The sequence below is a fragment of the Linepithema humile genome, chromosome 3 (genome assembly GCF_040581485.1).
Source record: "Linepithema humile isolate Giens D197 chromosome 3, Lhum_UNIL_v1.0, whole genome shotgun sequence".
Classification (NCBI taxonomy): Eukaryota; Metazoa; Arthropoda; class Insecta; order Hymenoptera; family Formicidae; genus Linepithema; species Linepithema humile.
Window position 1 is genome coordinate 9,791,410 of NC_090130.1, and position 21,569 is coordinate 9,812,978.

General features: G+C 30.8%; 1 protein-coding gene and 1 pseudogene across 2 annotated transcripts; one reads left to right on the plus strand and one right to left on the minus strand.

The window, feature by feature from the left end:
* Positions 1 to 537: 537 nt before the first annotated feature.
* On the plus strand, positions 538 to 14,471 carry LOC136998500 (uncharacterized). 2 transcript variants are annotated; one of them, XM_067351169.1, is made up of 14 exons: positions 538 to 2,990; positions 5,325 to 5,498; positions 5,585 to 5,923; positions 6,997 to 7,147; positions 7,303 to 7,379; positions 11,338 to 11,551; positions 12,304 to 12,609; positions 12,747 to 12,842; positions 12,920 to 13,033; positions 13,128 to 13,181; positions 13,249 to 13,287; positions 13,384 to 13,592; positions 13,827 to 13,986; positions 14,116 to 14,471. In XM_067351169.1, the coding sequence occupies exons 3-14, from the start codon at positions 5,768 to 5,770 to the stop codon at positions 14,259 to 14,261; spliced, it is 1,722 nt and encodes a 573-aa protein (XP_067207270.1). In that variant the 5' UTR covers positions 538 to 2,990; positions 5,325 to 5,498; positions 5,585 to 5,767; the 3' UTR covers positions 14,262 to 14,471. The 2 variants fall into 2 exon arrangements, with proteins under 2 accessions (XP_067207270.1, XP_067207271.1); XM_067351170.1 differs by lacking the exons at positions 538 to 2,990; positions 5,325 to 5,498; positions 5,585 to 5,923; positions 6,997 to 7,147; positions 7,303 to 7,379 and adding an exon at positions 10,336 to 11,159 and having other exon boundaries at positions 14,116 to 14,466.
* Positions 14,472 to 14,559: 88 nt separating this feature from the next.
* LOC105669944 (protein toll-like) lies at positions 14,560 to 17,576 on the minus strand (annotated as a pseudogene).
* Positions 17,577 to 21,569: the final 3,993 nt, after the last annotated feature.

Here is a 21,569-nt window from a genome sequence, read left to right on the forward strand (position 1 = left end):
TGACCGATTATCATATTCAAAATGTCAACAGTATATACGTATCATGACGCTTCATTCACTTGTAAACATAAGTAGAATTAAAAATTTCAAAGATTTATGTAACGAAGACATTGTAAGCAGACATTTACCCATCACTCACGTCATAAATAAATTTTTTTTACCATGGTATAGTTCAGAAAAAAATTATTATTATTTTTGGAAAATCGTCTTTTAGGAAACTGTTTGTCCGTCACTGTGCTATTCCGTAAAAAGATGCGTTCTTTCTCGTCCAACATCTATTTGGGCATGCTTGCAATAAGCGACATCGCCTATTCCATGATATTAATTATTGACTGGCTCTTTTTATTGGATTATATAAATCCAGAAAGAAATTATTTGTATTGGTTATATATCTTTGTAGACTTTTTGTTCTCCTTCTCCGAGAACAGCATTTTAAATTTTTTTTTAATTTCTTGGATCATGCTGTATGAAACAATACATAAAAAAATAGTAAATACGTTTGATGTGCACAATTATTCCAATTTTGAAAAACAGAATGGATTTATACCCACAAGGCAGATTATAGATTCTATTATAATATTTACTCTACCCGCTATTGTAATAGTAATCTGCGATACTCTGATCGGATATCACATTCATCAGCAAAATCGTGTTCGCAAAACCTTGATTACAACGTCTGATTCTTCTAATGAGAGAACTCAGATTTCTAGTGATAAAATGCTTGAACATAAGATCACAAAAATGCTTATTCTCGTTTCGAGCATATTTCTAATCTTGAAATTACCTGCACTGTTAAATGTAAAGGAGTTAAATTTAAACCAATTTCTTGAGTAACATTTTTTTAACTAAATGTTTAGTTAAATGTGTGTCAAAGTTATTATTTTAACATAAAATATATAGTTAAAAAATAACTACCTCTACTCTGTGGTTAAATTGCTTACTTTCAAAAAAAGCAATTGAGTCATTGAGTCCGAATAGTAAACGCCATCACACACAAAATTCCGTAGCGACGTAAGATGCATTCATACTCAATTATAATTAATCGATTTCCTTACGGTTACGTCGCTATGGAATTCGGTAATTGTTTACTATCACTGCCTCACCTCCGATTTTGATCCAATTAGGCTCTTTCGACGCGTTTTTTTTTTTTAAAAAACTTTTTCCTCTCGCAAAATTGTCGCTCTCCTCCGCGAGACGAGATATTTAGCGTCAAAGTTGACGACTTTCCAGGTTAAGAAACCTGTCACTTCGATGAAATGGATATGTGCTGCGGTCACGCGCGCATGCGTACTAATAGAATTGTGCACGAAATATAAAATATATTTTCGATAATCATTAATTGTAAATCGCAAACCCACGTTAAGTAGTATAATTATGAACTTTGCTTTGCGTAGACACAGGGTATTCCGCCCCCCCTCCGGGGGGGCGGACCCCCTGTGTAAAATAAAAATAATAAAACTTTCGTGCGTATTCCAGAGCGGCATAGATTGCTTGATCTATCAAACTAGCTTTAGCATTATATATTTTTGTACAATCTAATAGCGTTTTCGAATAAACGGGGTTTGAACGATCTAGGGTTGATCAATTACTATTTTACTATAAATGCAAGTCTTTCATTGGTGGAGAGGTTGCAATGACGTCATTAACCAATCTTGGGTCGTTCAAATCCTGTATAATCGAAAACGCTATAAAGCTACTTTAATGCTAAAACTAGTTTAGATTGCACAAAAATATATAATGTTAAAGCTAGTTTGATAGATCAAGCAATCTATGCCGCTCTGGAATACGCACGAAAGTTTTATTATTTTTATTTTACACAGGGGGTCCGCCCCCCCGGAGGGGGGGCGGAATACCCTGTGTCTACGCAAAGCAAGGTTCATAATTATACTACTTAACGTGGGTTTGCGACTTACAATTAATGATTATCGAAAATATTTGTATTTCGTGCACAATTCTATTAGTACGCATGCGCGCGTGACCGCAGCACATACTCATGTTGCTGCAATTCGTCGAAGTGACAGGTTTCTTAACCTGGAAAGTCGTCAACTTTGACGCTAAATATCTCGTCTCGCGGAGGAGAGCGACAATTTTGCGAGAGGAAAAAGTTTTTTTAAAAAAAAAAAACGCGTCGAAAGAGCCTAATTGGATCAAAGTCGGAGGTGAGGCAGTGATAGTAAACAATTACCCGGAATTCTCTGTGTGATGGCGTTTGTACATGTTCGTAACAATTTAAACATGAATTGTGAGTTTCATCTTGGCATTGATCTAAATGTATATCAGATACAAGAGTACATCATGCTTCTAGATGTACCCAATAACATGAATAATGGGCTTGTTCGTTTTAGCTGCACTGGGGCAGCTCTGGGTCTGCTCTAAACAAGATAATACAGGACAAACTATTTATCTGTCCTGTATTATCCTGTGTAGAGCAGACCCAGAGCAGCCCCAGTGTAGCTAAAACGAACAAGCCCAATGGTTTCTGCACACAGGATAATGCTTGCCGCGCGGCAAGCATTACCGCGTTCTGTGTGCAGAAGCTATAATGCAATGAGTAATAACAAGCGCGCTATCAGCGCGATCTGCGTATGGCAAGATTTTAGATGTTGGAACGCACGAATATGGCTTCTGCACCCAGGACGCGGCAAGCATTATCCTGTGTGCAGAAGCCAATAGCGGGATAACTTACACATACACAAGCCACGTACATGTGAATACATGTGAGTCACGCGACTCATTTGTTCATAGCTTGCGCATGTGCGCGATACCTCTCCATCGTGCTTCTTGCTTCCAGCATCTGACTACACTGCCGCATCGATACGGAAGCGATAGTTGTCGTCGATTTTTGTGATTACAGTGTTAGTGAGTGAGTAAGTACGTGTACTTTGATCGAGTGCTAATATCGGCTATAAGATCGGCTGTTTTGCCGTGCTGTTCTATTGAACTAATTGTAAGATCAAAGGAGAGAGCGAACAACAAGGTGTCTACAATCGGTGAGTTTGTCTAATTTTATCTGTTTTTATCTTCTTTACTTCTTATAAATTCTTATCTAGAAGTGAATTTTGCTTTGTACAAATTTCGCGAGGGCCCTGTGCTGTCACGAGGTCTATGTTTAGAATTGGTGCTTTCCATTTAGCGACACAAGTCGACACAAGCATCATTCTATCTTTGATGTTGAAAAAAGACAGAATGTTTGTGTCGACTGTGTTGCTAAATGGAATGCACACAATAATGTTTTGCGTGTTTCTTTCGGATTTTCTGTTACGACGAATAGAGAAACGTCGCAGATCGTTTCTTTTTTTTTTGGTTAAATTCTGAGTATTTGCCGTAATAATTTTTTTTAATAATCCTATTTGATAATTCTGTTTTTTTCGTAATTTATTTTTCTTTTAAATCAGATAATATTTTTTGTATTACTCATTCAGCTGTTCGTCTGCTTTTGCGATTATTTTCTGTTGCTTATTATTTTTTTTTTTTTTTGCTTATGATTGAATTTTACGAATAAATCATTGTTCATATTCTAACAAAATAACTATGAGAAATAAAGTAACTATTAACTTTATTTCAATAAAATTCTAAAAAAATTGTTAATTACGATTATCTGCAATAAAAAAATGTTTAATGTATTACATTTATGAGTATATATTTAATCATATATTTCTTGTTACAAATGTATATAAAAAAATATTAAATATTCTCAGCATTAGTACGAGATACATTATTTGGACATTAAAATTCGACAAATTTGGACATTAAATGGGTTAAATTTTTATTAATCCGGATAAAGCATCTTTGCTTCTATTTAAGACGTTAAGACAATTAAGCTTCTTTATTGACATAAATAAAAATTATAATGATTATTTTTATCGTATTATATAATTTTTAGAGGTACGTTTTCTGTAAACTGTTAACTGATAAATAACAAATTAATTACAAATTTAACAAATAAGAGCAAAACATGTAAAAAAATAAGACAGCGAATATTATGAATATTTTTTACCAAAATTCAATTTAATTCTAACTCCCATCTCCTGTTCGACAATGTAAGCATTTTTTTTTTAGATAAATCTGCCTCAAATATTTGAAAATTACTAGAGACATATCATGTTCACGTCACACAAAGAAATTATAAAGAATTAATCTAATGATATAAGAAAAGTATTCGATTTATGCGTTTACATTTATCTGTTCAGCATTTAAATTAAATCAATCATACACTGAATACACTCGATATTAGAACAGAAAAAAATGATAGAAATCATAATAATATTTTGATATTACATTGGTTGTAATCATACGTAAATACATATACATTTTGTAACAAGTGTTTCCATTTTTATATACTGATAATTATTCAAAACAAATATGCACAATGATTATAAATTGTACAAATGAGTAAATAACAACATTTATACGCTTTTATTTCTTTTTTGCTTTGTAAAAAAATTTTTATATTTTCGAAATTTCTTGAAATAAATAGCTATAATAAATAATAAATAGTTAAGAAATAAATAGTTATTTTATTTCTCGCAGAGCATATCAGATAGAATACAAATTAACACAATAAAAAAACATTTACATTTATTATATATTTTAATGTTTAAACATTTTTGTTAATTATTAATTTACTCATTGAATATCCAGCTACGTTATGCAGATTGTTTTAAAAAATAATGGCTGAAGCCACAGATTTCGTATCTAAAAAACTCAAAAAATGGGGCTTTGGAGATTTTATAAACAATTTTCATCGTAAGTGTCATAAAATATGTTTAACTGATGTTGAAAATTGCTATATTTCATATTATGCTATTGCAATAAATAGCTTATTTAATATTGCCTTTATGAGGAATTTTTTTATTATAATTCCTAAGCATTCCTAAAGTTTGATTGATAGGATTAGCTATATTTCTTGTACAATAATATTATATATTATAATAAAGTAAATAAAATGTTATGATATTCGTAAATTACTTTTTTTAACAGAGGAACAAATTGATGAAGAATCATTTAAATTATTAAATGTGGATACAATAAAAGCTCTTATTCCACCAGCTGGTCCACGATTAAAATTTACAAAGCTATTTAATGAATACAAATCATCATTGGAGGAAGTGCTATTGGACATAACAATACCTGTTGCTATAGCAGAATCAACTTCATTAAATTCATTTTTATCATCTGATGATTCTGTTGCTTCTTCTGTACAAACCTCTGCTGCTTTTTCTGCACAAACATTTGTTGCTTCTTCTGCACAAACATCTTTTGATTTAATAGACTTAGATTTGAAAGAAATATTTAAAAAAAAGTACCCAGATATTTTTCATCAGCTAATAGAAGAGAAACAGATTGGTTGGTGTGACAAGCAACGAATTAACCGATTATTTGTTTCGGCACTTACTGATAAATATGGACCTTTTCCAAGTAAAGCACGAAAGGCCAATTTGGCACAGCTAATTGTACAAGAATTTCCATCTCTGAAAAATCACGAAGGAAGTGGCTATGTAAGAGGCTATATATAAAACTTGTGAATTTTTTTCTTTTCAAGTTATTGTAGTATTATAATTGCTGAATTAACATTTATATGTAGGAACAGTGGTTCTGTGAAGGTCGGAACGGAAGTGCATCATCTGGACTTATCGAAGCTCGAATTAGAAACTGGAGAAAACGTCTTAGTCCTGGGGATAAAGCAGTATTTGGAATATGCAAGAAGAAACTGATTCATGACGAAGAGATAAAAAAAAATATAGTAATCAGTCAAGATGTTCTACAAATGCAACAGTGGTTGAAAGAAAACTCCACACCAAAATCTATCATACTTGAACGTATGCGTGATACTGCAGCTGCAAAAGATATTTTCATTTTTCATGAAAAACATACTCTTACGGAAATTCTTGATGCATGGCCTCGTTTATTGGATATAGAAATTGTAAATACACAAAATTATTTATATTACTGCTAAATATAATTTATTTAACAGAATATAAACAGAGATATATATACAGAGTGTCAATTAAGTCCCGGGACGGCTGAATATTTTCTCATGTAAGGTATTTTTGAAAAAGGTCAAGGTTATTTTTGAAGTAATTTTCAACGAGGAATTCAACGATGACCTTCAATTTGACCTTGAGTTTGACCTTCAAGGTCATTTCAAGGTTAGGTTAGGTTTTTTAAATAGAAACCCCTATTTTTGATTCCAAAATCTAATAGCTGGTGTCAAGAGCTTTTCAAAACACTATAATGAAGTTATTTTTCATTAAGTACTTTTTGAGTTATGAGGCTTGTAAATTACAGTATTTTGACATAAAATACAAAATATCTTGTAAAACATTCAATTTTTAAGAATCTTACCTTAATACTTTTATGCATAAAATAATGAGACGAATCAATTGGTATAAAAAAAACACATAGTTGCTTTCAAGAAAAAATATGTAGTTTGCAACATGCAACTGCATACTTTTTCTTGAAAGCAACTATGTGTTTTCTTTATACCAATTGATTCGTCTTATTATTTTATGCATAAAAGTATTAAGGTAAGATTCCCAAAAATTGAATGTTTTACAAGATATTTTGTATTTTATGTCAAAATACTGTAATTTACGAGCCTCATAACTCGAAAAGTACTTAATAAAAAATAACTTTATTATAGTGTTTTGAAAAGCTCTTGACACCAGCTATTAGATTTTGGAATAAAAAATAGAGGTTTCTATTTAAAAAACCTAACTTAACCTTGAAATGACCTTGAAGGTCAAGCTCAAGGTCAAATTGAAGGTCACCGTTGAATTCCTCGTTGAAAATTACTTCAGAAATGACCTAGACCTTTTTCAAAAATACCTTACATGAGAAAATATTCAGCCGTCCCGGGACTTAATTGACACCCTGTATATATATATATATATATATATATATATATATATATATATAGAGAGAGAGAGAGAGAAAGAATAAAAAATATATTGAGAGCAAGAGATATTTAAGTATCATCTTTTATTTATTTTGTAGATAGATGCAGAATTTGTACGACATTATTCGCAACAACAAGGAGATGCTCTCTGTAACGAGTTTGGGTTGCTTTCAGATAAAATAATATCACTAGCTAAAATCTGTGGTCGCACAGCAGCCGAAAAGTTTGCAAATGAATTAAGTGCACAAGGTTAGTAAAATATGTTATTTTTTTAGTATTTTAATTATTTTAAAATAATTGTAGTATAATTTGAATATAATTTTCAAAAATATATTCTGATCAAATCATAACTGCATTGCGACTGCTTCCGTTTCTTCTTCCTCAAACGGCATTTGTAACCAAAGAACAGGGTAAAAAAGAAACAGTTAAAATCAAACCAATTCCAAAGGTTTCCAAGTTACATTTCATCGATGTTATTCCTGTGAGTATTGTAACATAAACTAACAAAAAAGCCGCTAGTGTTGCATTCCAGTACCTCCTATACCAAATGGCAGAGCAAACTGAATCGAATAAATCGAATTTTCTCTTTGATCAATGCAAATAAGACACAACCCAGGGAGAAACACAAGATCGGATATACGTCTATTAGATGTCGGAGCCATCTAGTCTAAAATAATGTCTAGAAATATCTAAATTAGATGCCATGTAATTTTGTGTCATTTATTTCCTTATACAAAATTAAAACTTAATATTTACACAATAGCGATGTATTGTTTATCAAACACTGTTTAGATTACAAATTATCTTTCGACATTTAATAGATGTCTAATAGACTTCTAACAATAAGTAAATATATTAATGCAATATAGCCTCATCAGGATAAAAACACAAAAATTTTGTGGTTAAAAAAATAATCTCATAAAATGTATTTTTGGTCTAATATTAATATTTACTTTGTATTTGCGCGAATCAATTTCTGTCTGTCATGATTTTGGAGATTATAAAATTAATAATGATGTCTACATATATGGTCGATAGCTATACCTGCAAAAAGAAAGAGATAGCATTATGTCTGTCCTCTTTTACCCGAGGCTGTCAGCAGCATATATAATTATAATCGATTATAAATTGTTCTTTAATATTATACATTGCCGGCCAAAAGTTTGGATACACTTGCCTGTACACCGTTCATTTTTATTTAGCAAGATTCCACCGCTTTCTAATAAACTTTTTTGTTTTTTATTAGTTAGTTAAATCTTAATTTATATGAAAAAAATCAATTTGTCTGATTTTTATGAAAAGAATTATCGAAAATATCGCTAAAGTATAACTAGTGGTAGGCAAGTTCGGTGCTCGATAAGAGATATACATGCTTACTTCAAGGTCAGTTAATGTTTTAATGTTTTATTTACGTTTTACGTAAGTCACAATGAGCATTTAAAATTGGTTTTGTCAGTATTCTGTACGGTTGAAATGTGTCTACATCACTAGCAACTAAGAGTTCAAAGTTTTTTAAAGTGTTTTTGCACTGATCTAAAAAAATGGGAAAAAACAAAGAAATACCTATGGAAAAACGAGGTGCTATTATTGCCTTATATAATGAAGGCATGTCTTATCGAATCATCGCCAAAAAAATAAAAGTCTCATTAAAAGGTATTTAATCAACTATTGCCAGATTCAAAGACACCGACACCTTTCGTAGCCATTCTCGCACAGGACGTCCAAAAGTAACCACCCGACAGGAAGATCAACATATAGTAGTTATTAGCAAGAGAAATAGACGCTTAACAGCACCGGAAATCCGCGCAGACATCAATAAAACTTGGAAAAAATCTAGTATCGCTTACAACTGTGAAGACGTTTAAGAATTGCCGGTCTAAAAGGATGTGTTGCAGTGAAAAAACCTTTGCTCCGTCCAATAAATAAGAAGAAACGACTTGAATGGACTCTCCAACATCGAAACTGGACGATAGAGCAGTGGAAACAGGTACTTTAGACTGACGAATCCAAGTTTGAAATCTTTGGATCTCGTAGACAAATTTTTGTAAGAAGAAACACCTCTGAAAAAATGACGCCGCAGTGCATTGTGCCCACGGTAAAACATGGGGGTGGTTCTATAATGGTATAGGGTTGCTTTTGTGGCTATGGCATTGGAGATTTTATAAAAATCGATGGTATTATGAGGAAAGAGAACTATAAAAATATTCTCATTCGAAATGCAATACCTTCCGGTGTCAGACTAATTGGCCGTGGCTTCATTTTACAACAAGACAATGATCTTAAGCACAGTTCCCGCTTCTGCCGAAAGTATTTCGAGAATAAAGAAGCTGATGGCGTTATCGTTAATATGGTCTGGCCACCTTAATCGCCCGATCTGAACCCAATAGAACTTCTATGGGAAGAGCTTGACAGAAAAATTAGAATCTCCTGTCCATCATCTGCTGGGGAGCTATGGCGACAATTACAAAATGCTTGGTCTTTCATAGAACGAGATACAATAAATAAATTAGTAAAAAGGATGCCTCGACTTGTGGAAGCAGTCATCAAAAAGAAAGGTGGTTTTTTTGATGAAAAGGCAGTTTAAAAGTTTTGTCTCCGAAATTCTTTAAATTCAACTTATTTGTTTTTTTTTTTTTAATTATCTATAGTTTTTGTATTATTATTTGATTATTTAAACAAAAATTATATTAATAAAAGTTTTTGTTTCAATAATATCTGGTTTTTCAATGGTGTATCCAAACTTTTGGCCGGCAATGTATTATATTAATATTATATATATATATATAATATTTTTACGGAAAAATTGTTTTAGTAATTTTGATTTTTGCGGGTGCTATATTGACCAATCAATATCGATCATTTATATGATTGGTTACGTTGCCTTTCATACCGCTCAGGCTCAACAAGTATTGCCGCGCGAATGCCGTAACCTATTCACGTGTTCACGTGCTGTGCTGTCTTGTGTCTCGTGTGTGCTGCTATAAAACAGTGAAAATGGATAATGAAGAGAAACCGGTAAGTGCACGATTTTTTTCCCAAGGAAAAATTGATTGTGCTTTATCTTGTGATTTAATATCTTTGTGTACTTTAAAGTAAAATATTACGCTTTTAGGTTAGTTCGCATTTGCAAAAGTTCGCGTTGCATCGCATTGTACACTCTTTAGTTCTTTTTTTTCTCCAACGCCTGAATATAACGTTCTTCTCATTTTAAGTGCGAATTGTATACAAGTGTACAAAATAGCAACGCAACAATAACAAACCCTTTGTTTGTTTTACTTCTAATAATGTATAAACTCAATTTTTAGATTATACTTCTTTAAAGATTTTGTCAACTTTGTCTTATTAAAATTTTAGATCTGGAAAATATTAGGTTATTTTTTATCTTAGAGTATTAGTAAAATTGAACTTAACAAATTTTATAATAAATATACAATTAAATATTGTGTATGTATTCGCAAAGAAATTTGAATAATGTAGAAATGTATCGTATAATATATTCTACTGTAGTAATATAAGTACCTACTTTAGAAATCTTATAAATATTATTATATTATATATATTACAATTATGTACTGTGTTAAATGTATATTATGCAGTATTGTTTTAAGGCTCAGTGAAACATATACTAAGAAAAAATACAGCATTGCAGTGTATGCGTCAAATGATATTAAAGATATAAATGCGCAAGCATCCTACAATGCTGTATTTTTTCTCAGTATATGTTTCAGTGATCCTTAAAACAATATTGCATATTATAATAAAACAATGTACTTATGTACTACATATAAATAAATCTGACATTACATTACACGAGGCTATAATTTTGACAGTTCATTAATATATATTAACAATCCGTTGGGTGAAGCCCATATCAGACTACGTATTAAAGATTGAAGATTGGAATTTAATTAATCAGGACAGAAGACTAAAATTTCTTTGTTCTGTTTAGTCAAATTTCAATTTTAATTGTTAATGCATGGTTTGATACGAGCTTTATATAAGCTTTATATAAGGCGTCTAATCAACATTTATAAGACATCTACAAGACGTCTAATAGATGTGTCTAATAGAAACCATTTCGACGTCTACCGAGATGCAAAAATCAACTTATTTTAGATCTATCGAATAGACGTCAACTAGACATCTATTCGACTTTACGTTTCTCCCTGGGAAATGCGTGGTTTTTGAAATAAAAATTGTGATAAAAACTTAGAAGACGATAAAGTAGTACTGCGAGATGAGTGGCGGAAACAAAGAAAAGGTATGAAAAATTAGAATGTAATATTTTTCATAGTTTCATAGTATTATCGTTTATATAAATTGCTATACCTTTGCAATTCGCTATACTTTTGCAATAAGCTCACTTTTCCTTCTGATTTTTGTAAATTTACACGATAAATAAATACTGTTTACGTATTCGCCTATAATTTCTCCTGAAGCCAGGATTTGCGGTAGTTTCATTCATCGACGATGATTCAGATTGCTCTGATGAAATAACATCAGAGGTGCCTGAATGTTGGCTAACATCAGACAGAAAAAAGTGTTGGTTGCTCAAAGCAAAAGATGTGTGTCGTCTCATTGCTAAATCAACAAAACCTTCGACAAAAGACAAAAAATGGACATTGTACGATATCAACATTGAAGGATTGTATGGTAAGATTTTTCGATAATACTAGTTTAAAAAAAAAAATTTTTTTAAATTATTTTAAATCAGATAAAGTGTTTCTTATAGATTTTTGAATGCTGAAAACGATGCCGTAAACCAAATTTCACCAACATGTCAGGTTTCCAAAATAATTGAGGTTTAATATGTAAAAATGGGGTTTTTTGCGATATTTGATATTTTTTTGTAAGCAAGGTTGACGTTATCTTGAATTCTGATCAGAAATCATAAATGTATTGTTCATCCCCTATAAAATGCATTTTTTTAAATTTCGATATCTTACTTTTTATGCCATGTTATGAAGGATTAAAGCTAGGAGCCTCAGGAGCGCGCGCGCGCGTTCCCATATTAGAAATAGCTCCTAAATTTAATCCTTCATAACATGGCTAAAAAGTAAGATATCAAAATTTAAAAAATGCATTTTATAGGGGATGAACAATACATTCATAATTTCTGATCAGAATTTCAAGATAACGTTAACTTTTCTTACAAAAAAATATCAAATATTGCAAAAAATCTCATTTTTTACATATTAAACCTCAATTATTTTGGAAACCAGACGTGCTGGTAAAATTTGGTTTGCGGAATTGTTTTCAGGATCCAAAAATCTATAAGAAACACCTTGTTTGGTTCAAAATAACTTTTGACTGTAAACTAGTGTAATATTTGCAGAAGTAACCGTGTTCATGTTTAATTCTGATGTTAGGCATTATGTAATGATATGTGCTATTTTGTGTTTTAGATACTTTAGACAAGGCCCGTAGACGAGCTGATGATATATCATCCACCGATGAATGTATCGAAGAAAATTTAAAAGTCCCCTGTACCAAAAAAAGTGTTTTTTACACAAACAATAATGATACAACATCGGATGAAGAGCCGTTAAAACTTCTGGAACCACCAAAATTGAAAGAAAAAGTTAACTTATCTTTTCCTCAGTCATTAGTGGATAATAATATCATGCAACTTGACCTGCCAATTACAAACGAAAGTGATATTCTATCACTGAAGGATGCGCAAGTACTTGCAACAGGATCATTGACACAAGGTAACGATCAGTAATAATGTATTATTGCTAAACAATAATGTTAATGTTATTATTTAATTTTATTGTTAAATTAAGTCTAATCTATGTATTTAGAATTTGTAATTATATAATGCATATAATTATATTATTTTATTCAGGGGTTGAATTAAATGTGAATAATTACACTAAACCTAAAATTGTAGCTGATGTCAATTTAACGAATTCTACTGTCGTGCACCATCCATTTACTGAAGGTTTTTATAGTTGGTTCTCATAGTTTCTGTAGTTACATATAATTGCTTTTAAATTACGTACAGTATTATTTTCACAGATTTTAAATTAATCCATTTGCAAAATTCGGGAAAGCAGAAAAGCGTGACAGAGCCTGCTTGGAATTCACCACAATCAGCTGGAAAAAGAAATGTGATAAATCCATTTAATAAAGGTTTACATTTCACTCTTATTATACTCAATAATAATTAAACAATAATTAACCAAATTCTTAATTATTATTTTAAATATGATGCATATTTTAACAGAAGGTTTTGCAGAACCAAATTTATCTTCTGAGGAACCATTTCGTTGCATTCTTGGTATGTTAACTAATTTTGTTTATAATTAAAAATTTATATTTATATTTATTATACACGATTTTTTCAGATATGATGATGGAAATAGTGAAAAACATGGCCACAAAAGGTATAAACTGCTTATTTTCATGAAGTTATTTATATGCAATAAAAAAATGTGTAGTTTTCTAGTTTTTCAAAGCTTATTATTTGAATTAAATTATAGATCTCGTTTCCACGTTGATGGCAGAAGTAACTAAACAATCACTAGAACTTGCCGCTCTCAAAAAATTATTCTTAGATAATACACTAGCTCAAAAAGTTGTCCATACGGAAACAAATGAAAATGTCAAGAATTTGCCGCTGGGATCTTTAGCAGTTTTACAAACTTTTTATCAAGAGCTACAAAACGATAAAGCTTTTACTGCAAATTTTGTAAGTTTTTAATATTTAAATTTATAATTGTAAATATAATAATGACATAATAATAATTCTTTATTTTTTATATTATACATTATAACATAATAATTACAATTCATAATTAATTAATAATATATAATGTAATATTGTAATTCAATGTAGAATACTCCTAATTGACGGAAATATACAACTCACACGCACACGCACACATGCACACATATATTTATTTATTTAATATTTTTATTTCAGACGAACTATTTGCTTGGTGTGGGCGGCAAAAATGCTAAAGATTGCATTTTAAGGATGCTACAAAAAGTATTCTCTAGCGCAGTGGCCAAGGATTGTTCTTGGTTAGGACAGAAAAACAACTTTAAATTACAAGGACTTTACATCATTGAAATTTTACGAGGTAAATCGAATAGTAATTTCTTATTCTAATTTTTAGAGTTTAATATTTAAATTCTATTAAACACAAATGTGCTCTTTCAGCTAAGTTAATAATTTATATGAATTAAAAATGTTTTCATTTATTCTATAGATACTGGCAGAGCCCATTATCAATATACAGAGACGGCTTTTGAGGAAATCGTGAGCGAATGGTTCCGTCAAGGAAAACAAAGGGATTCACGCATAAATAAAAAAGCTGTTTGGGCGCCTGTTGACAAGAATAAAAATACAGAATAGTTTTTTATTACTATATTCTTCTTATAATGTAACTTATAAGTTTATTTTCATTTTTTATATGTAATTGTCAAAAAAGTTTAATTTTGTTCTATTATTATATATAACTTTTATAACGACAAGTTATATAAAAAGTTTTAAAAACAAATAATAAGTTTTGTTCGCATTATAAATATATTTATTATTTTTATTTCAGGTTAATAAATCATATTTAATTATTTTTGAAATCTCGTAGAAAACTTGGGAAGAACACTTAGTTGATTTCATAATAATGCTTTGTATGAGCATATTATTATTTTATTGTTCTTCTTAACGTTTTTCTATTAGATTTTATAAATAATTAAAATAATTTGAAATTTTTTCTTTTTTCCCTCCCGTATATAACTATAATATCACCGAGATATATACCTAACTCCCTCTATACTACATACTTGTTATAAAACGGTATTGATGAGATAAACATTAATATTCTATAAATGTTACCTCTGATATATAACCACATTAGACCGTCAAACAACCATAGACATAATTTTTGATAATTGTTACCTCTATGATATATCAACAACGGTTATAACCGTGATGTCATTGTTCCCTGAAATGTGGCGGACATTTTGGAGCTCCGGTACTTTCCATGTATCTTACATTTGACATAGCTATTACTTCCGAAAGAACAGCCGTTCTATCACAGTTACATTATTATTATAAATCATTGTTGACTGGGTTACCACATTTACCAGCAAAATCGTTTTCGTAAAATCTTGATTGCGGCGTCCGATTCTTCTAATGAGAGAACTCAGATTTCTAGTGATAAAATGCTTCAGCATAAAATCACAAAAATGCTTATTCTTGTTTCGAGCATATTTGTAATCTTGAAATTGCCTGGATATTATATTAATTACATTATAATTATATATATACATTATATATATTATTTCTTATGATAGATTGACCTTACCGAGAAGCTAACGTTTTGCTCGATGCTTCGGATCCCACACAATTTCAAACGGACAGTGATAATTTTCCGCATACATAGCAAAATTGTATTGATTTTGTTTAAGGTTGTATTACTAGGTTGTATAAATTATGGGATAATACTTAATTTTTAATATTCATAATAATCGTAATATTTATCTGATAAAAATATTCGTAATACATCATATTTATCATTTTTACTCGCTGTCACATCTTCTCTTTCTTTGTGTATTATAAAAAATAATTTTTTACTTGCAGTTGTATCAATTTCATTACTCATAATTATAGCTAAAAATTATAGTAAAAATCAGTTCACGATAAAGTGATCGTAAGTACCTTAGAAAATACAGTGAATGAGCTCCTTATTATTTTAGTATGTTTACAATTCACAATTCTCGAAAACTTTCCGATGATCGGGATTATTTTTAGGTCGTCTGGATTTGATGCGGCAGCGCGTATCTTAATTTATCCCAAAACCAAGGATCTCCCCATTGAATGTACGTGTTCATAGATATGTACGTGTTAAGAATAATGTCATTCCATTACTATGTTTTATGTTTTCTATGACTCTAGATCGCTTTTGTTTTTTCTCTCTCTCTCTGTTTATGTTGTTGGATATAGAGAAAGTAAACCGCGTGCAAGTATATAAAAGTATTTAATAAGTTTGATTCAAATATACTTAATTTGCTCAAGCACTACACGTATAGTTTGTTTAACTGCATCCTAAAGAAATAATTCTCATATATATTCAAGAGTACGCTTTCGATTCAGAATCCAAATTATCTGTAGGCCCGATGTCACCATACAAAATCAGAATCACTCGCGTCCGACCTTTGTTTAACGCTTGACGATGAGTAGCCCGAAATTCCATTCTTCCCTAGATACTCTCCAAAAAATTTGGCGATAGCACCACTATGGTTCGTCTAGAATTCTCCACAGATCTAGTAATATTATTTGGTATCCATTTGCCTGCTAACCAATCTCGATAATGAAGACACAATTTGAACGGTGTCGGGCCACTTTCTAGCTTCGATATCAACTCGTCCACTATAAAATCGTGATTCTTGTGCGAGAAGCTCACAAATGCGTCGTACAATTTGTCCTTATCCAATTCCTCTTCCGTTACAAACCATAAACACCACTGATGCGCAAATAGCCATATATTTAATATGTGTTTGGAATTTGTAATACAAACCAAAAATTAAACCAATAATTAATCCAATAAGAGCAATTGCTACATTAATGCTATTAATCACTGTTATGTTATATATCAGGGCTCGGAATTATTTCATCTTTTCGGCCGATTCTCGTGGTATACGCCTTCTTTCCTCTCCTTACCGCGCGCGCGGCTGCCACTAGGGCCAGCGCTGCCGAGCGTTAGGAGCGGCGCTATCCGATAAATGTTAGGTTCTTCTCCCTTAATCATTAAAAGTTAAAAAAATTTATTAAAGATTTTTTTTTTTATTTTTAAATTTATTATGTGAAAATATTTCAATAGATTTCCACGTCACCCATGAGGTACTATTGCTATTAAAAAAAAATTATTTTTAATAAATTTTTTTAACATTAATCGGATAGCGCCGCTTCTAACGCTCGGCGGCGCTGGCCCTAGCGGCTGCCGCGCGCGCGGTAAAGAGAGGAAAAGAGGCGTATACGAGAATCGGCCGAAAAGATGAAATAATTCCGAGCCCTGTTATAGGTATACAATCGGACAAAAATCGTCCGGAACCATTTCTGATATGGAAGTACTCTTTCATATTATTTTAGACATGTTGATTATACCGGCTTTAGAATGAATAAAATTATAAAAATCTTTAGCATCACAGTCGCATTTCCACGGATTTTCATGTAACGTCAAGCGAGTTAAATTGGTAGAATTTTTCCGAAACCCCAGTACATTTGAATCTATCCTTGATAAGTTGTTATTGTGTAGTTCCAGAACCTGAAATATGTATATCAATTTAAATTTTAATGGTAAAATTTATTTTATATGAATTATTTTGTGGAGAAAATACAATTGCATTGCACACCTCTAATGTTGTCGGTAATTCACTTAAAGAAGTATGATATATAATGTTGTGAGATAAAGAAAGTTCATTAACTGATTTGAGTCCTAATTTCTTCACGTCTGGTATTTGCGTTAACTGATTATGGGAGAAATTCAAATGTAAATGCAAAATTATGTCAATCGATTTTGTTAAATTTTGAATCGAGGAAATATCAGGCTTCTTTATATTATCTGGCACATTAGCTAAGTTTTTATAAGAACAGTCATATATGAAAGTTTTATCCTCTGGCCTCATAAAGCAATCGCACATTTCGGGACATACAGTAATGGAATCTGTTTTCTATCCTGCAGGTAAACTTTTTAATTGCTTAGTATCAGATGTCAAGTCTTTTATTCGTACTTGTTCCAATTTCTTTAATCTATGACAAATTAAATTGTCTAATTCTATCTGAAAATAGCTTTGAACGTTATGTATTTTGCTTTCGTCATATCGGAGAAAATGATACACGTCACAATCACAATTTAACAGATTATTTTCCATTAATATTTTTACGTTACGATTAATTTTGCTTTCCACTTTTATGATATTTTCGGCATCGTGTAAAGAAATATGCTGTATCTTATTGTGAGTCAAGTTCATTATAATATCATTCGATGAAAACAGTAAATCTTGTCTAAAATTTAAAGAAAAAAATATTGTTATATATATATCATCTTCAAAAATAATTTGGGAAATTTAATATACATGGTGTCCTAAAATTAAAGGATTAAACTTTGTCATATGTTCTATGAGTAAAAATAAAAAATGAAAGTTATGTAAATATACATAAATCATAAATATAGGACTTATTAAAATAATTAAAGACTTTAAATATACGGATTCATTGTTAATACATTACGATGATAAAGTAGATCGGCGATATTTGTCTATAATTTAGTTTATTCTAGTTATGTTTATTATTTAAAATCATTGAAGATAATCAGTTTCGATGAATGAGCTAATGTGTATCAGTCTTAAAATCAGTACATATAGTACAATTTTATATTAAAATAAAACAAGTATTCTTAAACAAAGAGTATGCAAATATGATTTTTGTATATAGTTTCTGTAATGGAAATTCTCCCGTTGCTGCAAAAGAATAACAATGGAGGTTGTCTAATAGAACAATATCAACGAATTTCTGTCTTTTCAATGTGACGTGATAATAAAACGTTTCTAGATTTATGTTTAAATAACATCTTTTTCTTATTCCTGCTTATTGACCAAATTGATGAAATTTAATCGTTTACCTTTAGAACATCCTATATGTATATATATTAATTACATTATTATTGAAATAATATAACATCGATATTGTGTCACTGTTAGCTTGTGTTTAATAAGTATATTTATAATTTTAATTTAAAAAATTTAATTTTTTTTTTAATACATTTAATACGTTTTATTTTTTATTTTTTTTACAAATAATAGATAGTTATAAATAAGCAGTACAATAGTTTCTTTTTTTAGTTTTGAAAGTACAACTGTACAGTACTCAGCGTCGTGCCGTACGTTTTCTTAAAGAAGTTAATCGTCTCAAACTTCAGCAACTGTGCTCTATATATTGCTCGCGAGCACAATAGCAGGGAAATGGAAGAGATCAGTATAACGAGTAAGTTCAACAGAGTTCAATAGAGTTCTAAGCGCAGATTCCATGCGATTGTCCGTAATATATCGAGTATAGCCTTTGCACTGCAGTTTTCTGACCTTGGCGTCCAGCGAGAGCAGCATTTGTCCGTCAAAATCACGGTTATCGAAATCAATCTTGACGTTAAAGCGATAACAATCGGGAGGCGTCATTAGGAGGCAGCTGAGTACAGTAGTTTTGATAATATAATAATTAATTATTTTCTAGATCACCATCATTTGCATCGTCTGTATTATTGGTTGCATTGGTAATCGCTAATTCGTTTGTTTACCACTATGCGACGCGCGTTGCAAAATCTATCTCGTATTTAAGTTTTAGTCATGATGATTATATGAAACTTGCAAAGAGTGGCTAGTGAGATTAAAGACATAGTAATTATTTTTATCAGTTTAATTTTTTTGATACGACCTCAACACAGGGAATTCAGATATTGAACTGATTATTCAAAAATCGGACCGATAAATGTCCGAATAAATAAAAATATATGCAACATTATTTTAAAATTGCAATAACAATGCATTATTGCAAATTCATTACATTGCAATATTACTGTAATATTTCGTTACAATCTTTCTAAAAGCGACCATTTTAACGTTGCTGCAATCCCACAGCAATGATGCAACAACATTTTGCAGTGAATTTGCAATATTGCACATTGCGATGAAAGATTGATGCAATGTGTATGCAATCTTTGTGTGCTGTATGGGCAGTAGTTTTGATAGTATAATAATTAATTATTTTCGTGATCACCATCATTTGCATCGTCTGTATTATCGATTGCATTGTCTTTTACTACTTCGCCAAACAAGTTGTTATCTGCTGCATGTCGCAATCTCTGTCGTTGTCCTCTCCCTCTTTCGCTCATTCTTTTTGTTACATTGCGATTTCTTTGTTTTCCGAAACGTACTGCCTCTCCCACTTCTCGGAGAAATTCTTCACGCAATGGTTTTCCAAAATGTAAATTCCTGCATACAGCATCTGTAAATTAAAAATAACATTAATCCGCAATTTATTGTATAAAATAAAATATTCTGTATATATTTTAGACAAGATAACTTTTTTCTAATATAGAGTCTATGTATGTATAAATGTGTGTGCGTAATAAAATGTATGTTTTAAAAGATTAATCAATGCAGGCAATCAAATCACAATTTATTTTGTATAACAACTTAGTACTATACATGCAATACATTATATTAAGCCAAAAAAACTTACCATCTATTGCTTTAATTAATTTAGTTTCAAACAATGGAAGATTTCCGCGCTCTCCCCAAGCTGAGTAACGTTGAATTGCATCATCAGCCTCTTTCATGCAATATTTTATTGCATCGTGTAGAGCAGGGTTCAGAATTATTTCATCTTTTCGGCCGATTCTCGTGGTATACCTTTCCTCTTCTTACCGCGCGCGCGGCAGCCACTAGGGCCAGCGCTGTCGAGCGTTAGGAGCGGCGCTATCCAATAAAAATGTTAGGTTCTTCTACCTTAATCATTAAAAATTAAAAAAATTTATTAAAGATATTTTTTTTATTTTTAAATTTATTATGTGAAAATATTTCAATAGATTTCCACGTCACCCATGAGGTACTATTGCTATTGAAAAAAAAAATATTTTTAATAAATTTTTTTAACATTAATCGGATAACGCCGCTCCTAACGCTCGGCGGCGCTGGCCCTAGCGACTGCCGCGCGCGCGGTAAAGAGAGGAAAAGAGGCGTATACCACGAGAATCGGGCGAAAAAATGAAATAATTCCGAGCCCTGGTGTAGAGTAAAGCCGTCTACAAAATGTAAATACTCGACCTGAAATAAAAGCAATTGTAAATTAGAAAAAAAATTTTATATTAGTTTTGTTATTATTACAGAAAATTTATATTTTTGTTTTGTAATTTTTCCATGTTTAATAAATTTGTGGAAAATTTACCGCATTTTCGTATTCTTCATCTGTAATATTATTGAAATCTTCCACTTGTTGAATCGATTGCAGCGGAAATGAAGATGGCTTAAAAGGCATAATGTTTATTCGTTTGCGCAATAATTTGTCTAATTTTTCATTTATAGTTCTGTAAACATAGTGTATAATAATTATTTGATATTTTACATATAGTGCTTATTTCATAATTTACAATATATAGAATGTTCTTAAACCACCAAGTAATCCTTTAATAACTTTATAAATTAATATAAAATGTAATATAAAAATTATCAAAACTGTAATAGTTTTTCTACTAAAAATAATTATATTTCATGAATGACAAGACGGACAAGTTTCGCGTACTCAGGCACGGCGCAATGACAAATGACATAAAAGTTGATATTTATAAATAAATATAGGATATTTTTATCATTTGCAATCCTTATTCGTAAAATATAACAATTTTCCGTTTAAAAACTATTACTATTCAATATTTTTATATTAAAGTTATTAATTATCGTTTTAAAATTTCCTAAAGATTCAACCATTAAAAGATTATCCAATAGTTTTGGGATATCGTGTACATAAAATTCTTAGAAACTTATTACAAAATTTATAATAGTTGAAGCCTTCTTTGATAAAGCATCAAATGGTATTACTTATTAAATAACATTATCTCATCAGGAGACGCGGTAGTGTCTCCGGCCAAGTTCAAAAAACGACACTACTAAG

What these genes read in the sequence shown, in the direction of transcription:
- LOC136998500 (XM_067351169.1), top strand. Translation starts at nt 5,768, where the DNA reads ATGCAACAGTGGTTGAAAGAAAACTCCACACCAAAATCTATCATACTT. An exon ending in AACAGGATCATTGACACAAG is followed by an intron (nt 12,610 to 12,746) that starts GTAACGATCAGT and finishes TATTTTATTCAG; the next exon opens with GGGTTGAATTAAATGTGAAT. An exon ending in ACCATTTCGTTGCATTCTTG is followed by an intron (nt 13,182 to 13,248) that starts GTATGTTAACTA and finishes CGATTTTTTCAG; the next exon opens with ATATGATGATGGAAATAGTG.